The sequence below is a fragment of the Dinoponera quadriceps genome, unplaced genomic scaffold (assembly GCF_001313825.1).
Source record: "Dinoponera quadriceps isolate SergipeBrazil2010 unplaced genomic scaffold, ASM131382v1 scaffold3, whole genome shotgun sequence".
Taxonomy (NCBI): domain Eukaryota; kingdom Metazoa; phylum Arthropoda; class Insecta; order Hymenoptera; family Formicidae; genus Dinoponera; species Dinoponera quadriceps.
In genome coordinates, this window is record NW_014554293.1 from 1,058,303 (window position 1) to 1,071,578 (window position 13,276).

Below are 13,276 nucleotides of genomic sequence, written 5' to 3' on the forward strand. Positions count from 1 at the left end.
CCTCGATAACACAAAGAAGGCGCGGCGCGTCCGTTACAAAGGCCGGCCTGAATACGAATTCAGCATCGGGCGACGATTTACATAGCGAACAGACAGTGTAGGCTCTCTCCGCCGCTGCGGCTCGTCGTTACGTAACGTTATTGTATCGGGAGAGTCGTTTACGCGGGTTTATTTCGCGAGAGTTCGCCCCCCTCGTTCGCGGATGCATCGCGATATTATTATCCGAGCGGCTTTGTCGTCGAACCGACGGGTTCGCGTTTGTGAATCGACCGGTAGCCTTTTGTCGATCGTCACACGTGTTGTCGCGGCCATGTTGTTGCGGGCGTGATGTTCGAGGCGTACTTGCACGCGTAATAGAAAATTCGAGATCGACGGGGCGAAGCACGTGGCGAGGTTGGAGATGCTTCACTTTGGCATGTACAAGCGACTTGGAACTTACTCGGCGGGTATTCCGAATCGAAATTTTGCTTCTATGTTAAATCTTTAACTCTACAAACAGTCGGAACTATCTAAGGTAGCAAAATACATTCAATTCAGATGATATGCAATTTTCCTCTACTTTAACCCTCTCAATCTACAAGTAACGACAGCTGCTGTGCACCTAGCGAAGTCTTGCACAATTTTACAAATAACATGCAAATTAGCATTATACTCGTTGCTGGCTACATAGAATTAAAAATCCATTTACACAATTACAACGCACACGTTATAACGTAGATGGTTGACTTTGTTTGAAAAATGAAAGAAGTCTTATAATTTGTTAATTTTTTTCCGTTTTTCGAGTGAAGCAGAATGAACTATCTTCGCCTATATTAATGTGTTGCAATTGTGCAAAAGGAATTTTAATTTTTTTTTTCTACAGCCAGTAACGCGTATAGTACTAACAAAATTGCGGCGAAACAGTACGACTCCAGGATCCCCTTAAGAACGTCGAAGTAGCATCCAAAATTTCGACTTGGGATATGAATTTTGATTTCATGGAAGGTTCGATGTTGCTATGAGCTTAGAGTTCCTACAAAAACTCGCTTGCAATTATAATATTCACCCAGATGAGGCCACGAGGCCATACTATCGAAGATATTCGAGGTTTTAAGAGAAAGGTTCCTAAAGGAAAGAAAAAAAAAACAAAGGTTTACGTTGCGACGCGTAACAGCGCGTGGCCTCGTGAATTCCGCGCTGGGGAAACGTAACAAAAAACAGCGGGTGTTTCCAATTTCGACACATTCGACACGCGCGACGGCCGAGAACGCGTAACTTGGCGTCGAGGGTTGAGCTAATATTTTACGAAACCACATCGGCGACGCGAAATTACACGGTTATTTACGCTCCAACTTCGGAGGATACTAAGATCGGAGGTGACGCGCCTTTCTCAGCTCTGCCTCGCGCGATATCCGTCGCCGTCGGGATATCGGACTATCGGTGTTTCCTCTCCCGCAATTTTCCGCGGAATAATTGATTCAGGGATTGCGGGCACGCGCGACCCAATTCGCTCGATTCGGCCGGAAGATAAGACGTGCCTGCGGAATCGCCCGTATTTATTCTACCGTTCTTCTGTCATTGTTGCTCTCGCGAGCCGGGCGCTGCTCCTTTCACGGCTTCCGAATGTCCGACGCAGACGATTGTCAGCTTTGTCAGAAAACAAGTCGACAGCTCTCGCCGAGTCGTGCCAAGTTTTCTCACCTACTTTCGCAACAACGGATTTCTTTCTATCCCCCCTTCTTGTTTCCCACCTACCACGGAATGTTCTTACGTGACCTCCTGTAGGAGTTAAGAGATTCTATTCGAATCGTCGCGGAAGGGAGGAAGGGCCGAGGCAAACGAAAAACAATGTGATCCAAATCGACATGTGGATATGTGTATGTGCGCGTTATATATGTCGGCGGTTCGGCGCTCGCTGCAATCTCCGAGCCGATGACGCGACGGGAATTCGATCGCGGGGATCTTTAAGCAAATTCTATGGACGACACTGTTCTCATTGTCGAAAGGTACGATGGAAAGAGAGAAAGAGCGATATTTATTGCGCGCTCCGGGACACAATTTCCTAAATAACAAATATGAAATTGAATGAAATTAGATAATATTGATGTAAGTATTGATATAACTGAAAATAATAAAGATACTATAAAAATACATAGGTGAGAGAGAAAGAGCACGAAATATCAAAATAAAATAAAAAATCCTATAAAATAAGATAAAATATGATTCATACAAAGTTGTCTCAATAATATAATATTGGTATCAGAGTGATGTCAGAGCGGAAAGTGAGCAACGAATTAGGGGTTCCCCAATTTACGTCGACAGAAAATATAGAGGAAGTGTGGGTATTGTAGAATATCCTAGAATCTCATAGAATATCATAGAATATCTTTTTTTTTAAAGATAATTCGAAAACTATCGGAAAATTAAGGATAACTAAGGATAACTAAAGTTTGTTTTTACTGAGTTGTAATGCCAAGTGTTTTTCATAATGTGTTCTTAACGGATCTCATTTATTTACAGTACGTTTGATGTTACATTAATTTTTAAAAGTAGATTTTGGAAGGATAATATGTGAAATAGATCGAATAAAACGGAATATCACTTTTATCTTGCAAGCAAATAATTTTTCTTGTATTTCGATCAATATTAATGATCGAATATAGTCTGCAATAATTAACTTATTCCATAGTTATTATAATCTATTGTAAACTTATATTTTTATACTTTCTGTTACAATATTATGTCATATAAATAAAGACGGACAAGAACAGATAGGAAGATTTCTTTTGTCGTCTTGTTTCACGTTTTCTCGTCTTTGTTTTCACGCACGAAGCAAGCGGCACTCGCGTTTCATAAAGCCGCCGGTGGCCGGTCGCGAGCGATCCCGCCGTCAATTCTGCGATATTCCGCGCGGCGTCGCGAGAAATATCGCCGATGAAACTGCCAGGGTGAAATTCGCGTTTGTGTTTTCCGCCGCGAAATTTTTTCATAAAAGCGACGCTGTTGCGCGCGGGCGGCAGCTAAATCTGGGTGGCGCGCGCCACGGCTCGACGCAATAATCGACGATGAATTCCGCCCTCCGCGTTGCACTCTCACCCGTTTTATTCCGGCTGTTGCATTGTAATGGAAGAAGCGCTGTCTCTTACGATCTTGAAATCTCCCGATTGTCAATCCGTGATACACGCGTGACTTCGGCGACGGAATAAACCGTGCCAAGTTTTCTTCTCTTTTCTCACCTCCCCCCATTCCCTCTCTCTCTCTCTCTCTCTCTCTCTCTCTCTTCCTTTCCTTCTCTCTTGCGGTTGCAAATTCCCTTTTCCCGAATCTCCCTTTCTTTCTCTCTCTCTCTCTCTTTCTGTCGCGCTCCGCCAGGATGCATCGACAAATCCTCTGGGCGCCGCGCGACAGGAGATGCGCGACGGCGCGCCCGAGAAAATACGGAGCTTCTCAGCCATTCTCGAGTTTAAAAGGTTACGCTAGATAGTCGTCGATTTCGCCTCCTTCACCCTCTCGCCGATTTCCTCCTGTGTGCTCTCTCTCTCTCTCTCTCTCTCTCTCTCTCTCTCTCTCTCTCTCTCTCTGCGACAATATCTTTCTTGACATGGCGCGAGCCGATTTACGATTCGCTTTGCCTCCAGCCATTCGACTTGGAGTCCCATTCGCTTAACAAAGAGATATATTTAAAAACGAGAACCGTAGTAACTTGGATAACGGTGGAATTTATAGTTTATTCGCGAAACGAGGCACGGATGGGGTTGCCAAAGTCTGTCCAGTCTCGAACCCGACTGTTAAGCGGTCTTATCCGATGTCCGGTTAACAAGTTAAACGTTGTTTAATTTGCTATATGTCCGGCGTTTTTAAGTATACTGTGTGCCGTTAGAATCCATAAATATCCGATAATTGAGACTTTTGGATTTAGCAAGCCCAAGCGAGCACAGCGCGCACACGCATATGACGCTGAATTTTACGACGACGGTGGATCGCGACGAGGGCCGATAAATGATTTGGCAATATTTATGACATGGTGCGGGAAAGATCGAAATTTCCTGTAACGCATTTCTCCCGAACGAGCGATATCACGGGAGCACTTTGTGCCATAAGAAAGGAAATATTGTCACTAAATTGCCGGCGTTTTTCTCTCACTTCTCTCTCTCTCTCTCTCTCTCTGTCGCAAGGCTGCGCACCAGTCGGTCGGTCGGTGGCTGTGCTCTCTAGCGGTCCATGGTATGCAATTTTACGATGTCGCACAATCGACTCCAACGTCCTTCGATAAATCGTTCTCCTCACGGAGCGTGCGCGCACGCTCGCGGGGCCAGGCGCGCGCGAGTAGAAAAATTCCGATGCAAATGACGTGTGGCGTAATTTACGGCTGTATTGAAAAATACTGCCGCATTTTTACGATCGCGCGATCGTGCTCGGAGGAAGCCAACTAGTCGACTTGCGCGCTCTCGTGCGGCTAGATTTTCCCCGGGTTTTCTGGACATAAATACAGAAATGTTATTAGATTTCGGATATTATCTCCATCGTGATTGGCATAAGTATTGCACGCTAAAATGTCCTCGTGTAACAAGCGTTTTAACAGAGCATACGGCTAATTTCGGATGATCATCTCATTATTATCTGTTACCGTTGCAAAAATTAACAATTTGTAATGTCTGAAATTAACCGTATACTCAGAGATTACGAAGAGATTCAGGTGCCCGGATAGCCGAAATTGGCAGCTATTCCTTATTCACTTACTCCAAATATCATCGTACAAATAAGATCGCGATTCCCGATATATCGAACCCGATGACGGCTTCTCTATTCATATCTGGGATTCTAGATTTTCCGAGTTAATTGCGCGCAAAGTGCGTCGCACATCAGTCCAGATTATCTCCGCTGCGCGGAATATATCGCAGATATTAATCCATTAGTTGTTAATAATATCTGGATTACGTTTAACCGAGCCACGCGCGCGCAAAGAATGAAAAAAGGGAGAGAGGAAATGAGAGGAGAGAGAGAGGGGGAAAGAGAGAGAGAGAGAGAGAGAGAGAAAAGTCCTTCGGCTATTCCGCTCGTTGCGCGTCGCGATAATTGATTTCGATCTGAGTCCGTTGGAATCGTGCGTGGAATTTTAAGCGCTCCGCGAGGCCGCCAGATACGTACCAAACTCGGCTAATTGCGAGTGGAATAATTAATGCCCGCAAGAGCAACGAAACTCGGAACGCGCCGTGAACGCGTACATCGATATACATCGCGAATGGGTGTCCTCCCCGGTACTGTGCGATTGTTTTCTGACTGTGCATCACTCGCGTAAGATGATTGAACGAGAATGTCTTCTTTAATTTCCGTTAGGACGATAAGAGAAGGGGGGGGGGAGGAATGTAATAATGAGTCTGAATATTATTGAGTTCGATTTATATTAACACATCGCCGATCGCGCTTTATCAGGCTTTATCAGGTTTCAAAAACCAAACATTTTTTAAACATATCTTGATCTGAATCTTCACAATTCTTGCAAAATAGAAGTCAATACGATAAAATTTAAAATTATACTGAGAGAGAAAAATAATACTCATTTGAATAAATATTTGCTAAAGAATATTGGAGTAATTATTTTATTTGGATTAAATAGATATTGTTAAATATTACTTAAATACAGTAAGTTTTTTTCTTTCAGAATGTTACATTCAAATAATATTTACTTAATCCAAGTAAAATAATTACTCTAATACGCCTTAGCAAACATTTATGTAGTTTTTCTTTCAGTGTAAAAATAATAATTGGAAACTGGAATAATCAAAAGTTTAAGTTTAGGTTGATAGGTCAATCAATGATCATCGAAAATGTAGATTTATCCGATTGGTCGGCAGTGTGTTAATTTATATCGTTGGCAATATGAAATCCTTTCGGAATTAGCGCTGAAAATGCTCCCATTCGAAATCGTTTGCTCTTTTCTCAAACGCGTTAGATATGTATCGCCGTTGGCTGCGAATACATCATCGCGTTTGACTTGAAATGAAAACGATTTTGGCTGTCTCGTGTTTTAAAAATGGGTAAGACGAGTCGGCAAAAATTTCAGCACCGCGCGCTGTTGCATGGCACGTGCAGCGGGGAGAGAATGCAATAAGAGAAAAAGAGAGAGAGAAAGAGAGAGAACTCTCAAAATTTATGCAGCTAGTTGTTTTTATAGAAGCGAAACTCTTCATAAAAAGCGTTTATTTTCGCCGCAACGAGATCGCCCATATTCCATTTCATAGAGTCCGCTTCTTCCTTTTTCACGCTGATGAAATCTCCGTACGCGCGCACGACCGTTTAATAGCGGGAACACAAGCTTCGTCGACGCAAATAAATTAACGGACCCTGAAAAACGAAATTATTATATTATACGCGCGCGGTGCGTTTGAAAAGCAATTTTGTCTGCTTTTTGCCGTGCGGTCCGTTGCTTTGTATTTCGCATTAAATGATAACTCGCCCGAAGGGAAGACGCGTAATTTGTCCCGCGGAATAATTTTCAATCATATCTATCCAGTGCACGCATGCACGAGTGAACGGTTGCCGCAGAAACGATTTCGCTATTTCTCTTTTTCTTCCCTCCCCCTTCCTCCCTATCCCAACACTTCGATGGACATTCGACATAACGAATTGGCGGAGTTCAATCTATAACCGAATCGAACGAGAGCGTCGTCGCGCCGAGCGGCGATCCGGTTGTGAGAAAGTGTTGGCGTTTCCTGCGAGTTATTTCGAGTCGAAATTTTGGTCGCATGTTAAGCCTAATGTTAAGTTTAATTCTACGATACACTAAGAGCCAAGATGGCGAAACAGATTCACGATTTCAATTCTAATAATATAATTTACTCCTACCTTGACCTTGATGATGCCAACGATTTCAGCGATTTTAATATCAAAATAGTTATCAAGATAGCGTTAAAATGAAATCTGTAGAATTAAAAAGCGAACTTAATCATTCAAGCTCGGAAGTCTACAGTTGCAAAGACTGCGTGCGCCAACATTCACACAAATTAACTTCCTATCGAAAACTTCGGTGGCGAACAAATGTTGCGCGCCTGGCCAAGATATCGGCGCGAATTGCGCGTGACGGGCTCATAAGATGCACATAATACTTTCGCCCTTACGGTCTGTGTATACCGTAACACCTTGATTCTCCTCTGATATTCTCTTTCGACTCCATCTTGCTCCTTCCGCCCCGTTTCTCCTCGTTACCGGAGAGATATAACGAAGTAACGAAGTAACAAAGAAACCGTCTCATATCTTAGAGCAGTGATATAGGTAACGTGGCGGGGAGAAGAAAGGAGAAGGACAATAATCGTGGCTAACGGGAAGGGAGAAAAAGCGAAGTCTCTCTCTTTCTCTCGCGATTACTTCCCTCCTTAATCGGCCGGTCCCACGTGGACGACGCACCAAGTCGTGATTTCGCAAAGTGAATCTCAGCGGCGAGGTGGATCTCGCATACGCCCCGCTGCTGGACATCGCGAAACCGGCGAAACTTGCGCTCGGCAATTACGAGGATCGCGTTCTCCCGAAAAAGGGCCCCGAGACTTCTCGATGGCGAGATATATCGACGGCAGTTAGGACGATTATGGGCCATCTCTCGCGCCGATGCGGAGATCCCGGCGTGATTCGAAAGAAGGCCTTCTCCGTCGCTTACTTAGATTGGCGGTGCGACGAGCGAAGTAACGGCCTCGTAAAGTTCGATGCGTTCTCGAGGTCGATTTGATGAACGGCTCCTTAATTACGCCCTTGGACTCCTAGCCGGTGTAATCGATTAAGACTTATCCGCCCCCTCGTCCCCCCAATGCCGACGACGCGTTCTCATGACTCTTCTTCTTTCTTTCTGCTTGCAGGAGTGGAACGACTACAAGCTGAAGTGGAACCCGGACGACTATGGCGGTGTCGATACCCTTCATGTACCATCGGAACACATTTGGCTGCCGGACATTGTTCTTTACAACAAGTGAGTAAAAGAGCGCCTCTTCTCTGAACAAGCCTTAGAGCCGCGTCGAAAATGTTGGCCCTATGTTAAACTTTTAATTCGACAATACAGTAAAAGCTAAGATAGCGAGATAAGTTCAATTTCAATTTTAATAAGACAATATAACTACCCTACTTTGACTGTAAGCAAATTTAACTCTTTCGCGGCGGAGTGCTCTGGAAAGAGTTGCGCTCTAAGCAGCCGATGCCAGATCGACCGCGCGGACAAAATATGCGAGTCGTTCCGAACGCAGTGTGTGGAGCTGATTTTGCTGGTCATTTCTCTAACGCGGCTGGCCGGCCCGTCGATCAAACAATAATATTAATAATAATAACAATTTTAGTAATGTTTAACAATCTTTAATAATCTTATATAATTTTTAACAATTTTTAATAATTTTCCTTTGTGTGGTACAATCTACGTATGGTACGAAGAGAGCGGCTCCGAATGGGCGCCATCTGTTCGTTCGCCGCGGGTAAATTTGCCTGAGCGCCGAACGGCGCTGTTCGCTGAGAATGAGCATCTATAGCTGAGCGCCTAAAGGCGCTGTTCGCCGCGAAAGGGTTAATAAGCAAATTAGCATTAAAGTTTAGTTTGTAGAATTAAGGGATTCAAGAGAGATATTTAAAAAATGTCTATCATCAAAGTAGGTTCTTATTAGTCTATAGCAGTGATGGGCGGTCTTTTAGAAAAAATCGATCTTGAATCGGAATAACTAGCATCGATTTACTAAAAAAAAAAAGGGCGGATTAAAAGAATCGATTTCTTAAAAATCGGTTAAAAAAATCGTACGCAATTTAAAAATGTTCTTGTTTAAATTTAATACATCTACTAAGTCTAATTTTAATTAGCCGTAATTTTAATTGGCCGTTTATAGGCCGTCTAAAGTAGCAAACTATCCTTAAAAGTGTCAGAGTATCAACATTTTTTTCAACTCAGGCTCAAGATAAAAAGAGAGAGGGAGAAAGAGAGAGGACTACCAATCCTAATTTCATCGTTCTCTGCGCGCGGTTCCCCTTGTTTCCGCCTGTCGTTCGTCATCACGAATCGACCATACTTCATGGGATTTTAGGGCGGAGTGCAAAGGAACGTATCTCGTAAAGTCCCCCGGCCGGAATATTCCTCGGAGGAACGGCACGTCCTCGCCGGTCATTTTGAAAATCCATGCTGTAGAAACGAGCTCGCGCTGCAGTACCGTGCGGTGCGCGGCTGCCTGGCCGGCGTCGTCTAGTAGCTTTGAGAAATAGGACGTACTCCGAGGACACTTTTACGAGGAGGGGGTGTAGAAGTCCCTCGGTGAGATCGGCTCGTTCGCTCGCCGACGATGGCCCGGTACTCGTACGCGCACTCTCGCTGCCGCGCCTCAGCTGTGTTTCGTTGGCTGCATCCTCAACGAAGCTCGTGCTTTGCAATTTTTGCGAGACGCACAGTTTCGCGGAGACGACGAGGTGCCGTTAAAGACCGTCAGCTTTCGGTAAATTTTCGTAATCACCGAAAGGGCCTGGAGGAGCTCGGAGAGTTAAAGGGTGATCTTTTTTATCGGCCATTTTTAGTCATTCGATATAAATATCTGAACACACGCATTTAGTCAATAATAAAGTATTAATCTTATTATTTTAAAAATAATATAAATTAAATATTAAATGTAATAAAATGTTAATAAATAGTAGAAATTAACAATAGTAACAGAGTTTTATAAATATATTTATAAGACTCTCTATTATCTATTATTAATTTCTATTATTTATTAGTAAAATTTTTATATTCATATTATTTAATTTATATTACTTTTAAGTTATAAAATTAACATATTATATTATACGCACTAAATATCCAGATATTTATACCGAGCGATTTAAAAATGGCCGATAAAAAACATCCTTCTTTAAATAAGTAAATTTACAATTATCTCGACCTTTTATCAACATGCATACAGACCTGCAATGAAATGTATTGGATATTTTTTGTGAAGCTGCATTCCTTCATCTTGTCATTTACGCTAACTTGACACAAAATTGACCGACAGAAAGCTGTTAAACGGCGAAATTTTGCCTACACACCAAATCCCATACGGTTGAATCTGAAGTTGATACGCTCGTTCATTTCGTCCGGTTATTATCACGAAGATGAATAGTCCCGATTTCTTATTGAAGACCAGCCACAAAATTCGCGCGAACTCGTTTCGCTTTATCTGACGTTGATCTAAAAATACGAAAAATTCAGCGATGTGGGCGGATCTCACAAATTTCCCGACCTTGTCTGCGACAAAACGCGCTATTTATGACGCAGAACGGAATATACATTTTTGAACGATGCGCAACAATGTGACTGTCACGCGCGTGACTCCGACGTTCACGACCGCAGGTTTCATTCGTCGTGAGTCTTCGTCGTGCGCGGTAGTACTCGGCCGTTGACGCGATACGTAATATGCGGTTCTGCCGCGGCCGCAAATTACGTAGGTCCGTGCAAATGACTTCACCATTAATCCGGAATCCTGGAAAATTAATTATCCGCGTCAATGCACGTTATTGGTCTTCGCTTCTGCTTATTTATAAAATTCGCGCGAATTTTTCCCCTTTTTTTCCTCCCTCCCACCATCATGCTATGGAACAGAAAGTATGGAACAAAAAGCGCTTCAGTCCCGAAAGTCGCTGCCGCCGTCGTTCCCGTGATTTCCGAGTAAGCAGTGATCTCCCGCATCTCTTCGGCGGAACAATCGGTTCTCGAAGGGCGAGGCAGGCAATCTCGTCTAAGGCGTCGAGGCGGTGTATCGAATAAACCGAACTTAACTCGCTCTGCTAAGCTCCACTCGAGCGCGCGACGTTCAATCCGCTATTCTCATTTCCATCTGAGCCTCGCAGCCTTCCCGCACGCCCATGAATTCCGGGCTTGTCGGCATCCTTTGCGTCACACCGAGATAGAGAGAGAGAGAGGGGAAGGGAGCAGAGACTCCTCTCCTTTCATCCCTTCGAAGGGGATACAGTACGGCGCTGATACATTATGTAAAACTCGCTCCGATGTGCCAAGAAACCACCCCTTTGTCCTCCCGATATGTTTTATTTCGCTTTCTCCCCCGCCGGATGCCGTCTGATACGATCGAGTGGGATAAACAAATCCCCGGGAAGCTCCGTAGCCGCTCTCTGGTTTATTAACTCGCGTAAACGGCGAGTCGCTTCTCTCGCGCGTCCATCGACGTTTTCTCGAGAGGAAATGAACAATCGATCAAGGAACAATCGCCGATAAGCCTCTCCTCATTGGCGCGCTCTCTGTTCCGCCGGTGAAATATTCGTCGACTCCCGGTGCAATTGCGGCTCGGTAAACGGACGTCTATATGTACGCCGAAGGGTCGGGCGAAATGCCGGCCAAAGGGTTGCTTAGGCACAATGACCCAGCGCGGGGGTCGCGAGACCGTGTCGCAAAATGCGCGGTTAAAATATGCAGGGAACGTACGTGAGCGCGAATCTCGTTTCTCCATTATCACCGGATTACCGCACCTGCAGCTCATCCCAGATGCGCCGCGGTAATCCATTCCATCCTCTCGCGTGCGTGGGAGAGAAAGAGAGAGAGAGAGAGAGAGAGAGTGGCTGGCTGGCTCGCTAACAAAGCAGAGTTTCTTCCAAGTGATCGCCAGGCGCGCGTAAAAAGGTAATCGCGATCTCGATTGTGGGCAGGTGTGCGGTCGTTCGAGATCGCTTCGCGATCTCGGCCGGAACGAGCGGATGAGAGACGAAGAGCGCAAGAGCGAGCGAGGGTCGAAGGTCGAGTGTCGTCGTCGGACACCGTCCGGCGCTCTCATTCGCTCGCGAGAGGCGGCGCGCGGACTGTGCGAATTAACGCGTTAAGAACGTGACAGATTTGCGGGCCGGCTCGCCGCTGTCGCTAAGCCACGTAGCAACAGTTCATATCTCGCGAGTGTCAACCGCGACCAGAGCTCTCTCTCTCTCTCTCTCTCTCTCTCGTAGTCGTCCTTGTCGTCGTCCCGCGGCTCGCTTAACGCTGTCCACGGAGCCGCGCGTTCGCCGCAACACCTTATCAATTGCGGGATCAGTCGGTCTCGCGTGGACGCTACATCGTAAGCGTCGGGACCTACGACAATAGGGTAGCTCTCTCTCTCTCTCTCTTTCCTCGGCCGAGAGCGATCGCCAGGATCGCCGAGAGACGGGGATGTAAGTAATATTGTCCATAAAGGGTGCCTTAGCGCGGAATGCGGTTGCAACGATTCCGCTCTATTCAGCCAGAGGAGGGTATATAGCGAGCCTCACGTCGAGGCTGGGACAAACTGCCGGGGGAGCCGATGGTCTAGACGGAGCTCGTCTTCTCGAGTAAGCCGCGGGAAAGATTATCGCGGACTTTGTCGGAATGGCCGGCGATCTACAATGCCGCTCGACGTCCTCGTGGGTTCGACGTGGGTGTCGAGAGAGAGAGAGAGAGAGAGAAAGCGATTTCCGCGACACGCTGGGTATACACTATGATGCGCAAATGGACGTCATATTTTTCCGCGATGAGACCCTTTTGCGAAGCGCGGTATTTCACGTGGCATTCTATACGACACCGTTCGTCGTAAATAAGGTCCACTCTAAAGGGATCGCTGTTCCGCTCGCGCGACCATCACTCGCGTATTCTTGCGCCGAAAATTGATTTCTCGCACTTTCGGATCTGTGAACGTTTAATTTCGCAACATAGAGCTAAGACGGCAAAATAGGTTCGATTCTAACGATATGACTCGCAGCTATTTCGATCACGATGATGTTTTAATCTCTATTCTCGCTGTCTTCAGCGTCCAAATCAGTCGTTTCGAACACTCATAGGTATTTAATAATCCAAATATTGAGAGCATTTATTTATTTTATTGCCTGAAAGCAGCGTTAGAATTCAATTCATGGAATTAAAAATTCAAGAGCCAAGTTAACGAGTTGCAGTATCGTCGAAGTAGACTTTTGCTAATCTATAAGCCGTCTAAGTAGGCGCAAATTGTCCTTGAACACGTCAGAGTGGCATTAAAATTTCGACTTAGGCTTCCTTCCTCGCTTTTCGCACGGCGAATTCTCGGATTCTCAATCATTTCGAATGGCAGAGATCACGCGGCGAGATGGATAGGCAAATTCCAAGAGCGATCTCCACGACGATCTCGTCCACCGCGAGATAGCGTCATAATGAATAAAATGAATATCAAGTTAATTAATACGGCTAATTCGGCCGTAATAAATTTGGCGAGTGGCGTTGACCGGCGAAGGAGGACCGACGTCCTCGTCGTCTTTCATTATGTCGTGCCGCCCGAGTTTTTGCCGGGAAAGTTTTTCGAGAACTTGTCTGCCCCCCCCC

At 45.3% G+C, this 13,276-nt stretch overlaps 1 protein-coding gene across 1 annotated transcript in view; it reads left to right on the top strand.

The window, feature by feature from the left end:
• LOC106743322 (acetylcholine receptor subunit alpha-like 1) overlaps positions 1-13,276 on the top strand; it is a 149,692-nt gene that overhangs the window by 115,225 nt on the left and 21,191 nt on the right. Inside the window, exon 4 of the mRNA XM_014617053.1 lies at positions 7,827-7,936. Coding sequence (XP_014472539.1) covers positions 7,827-7,936 — 110 coding nt within the window. The remainder of the gene's footprint in view (positions 1-7,826; positions 7,937-13,276) is intronic.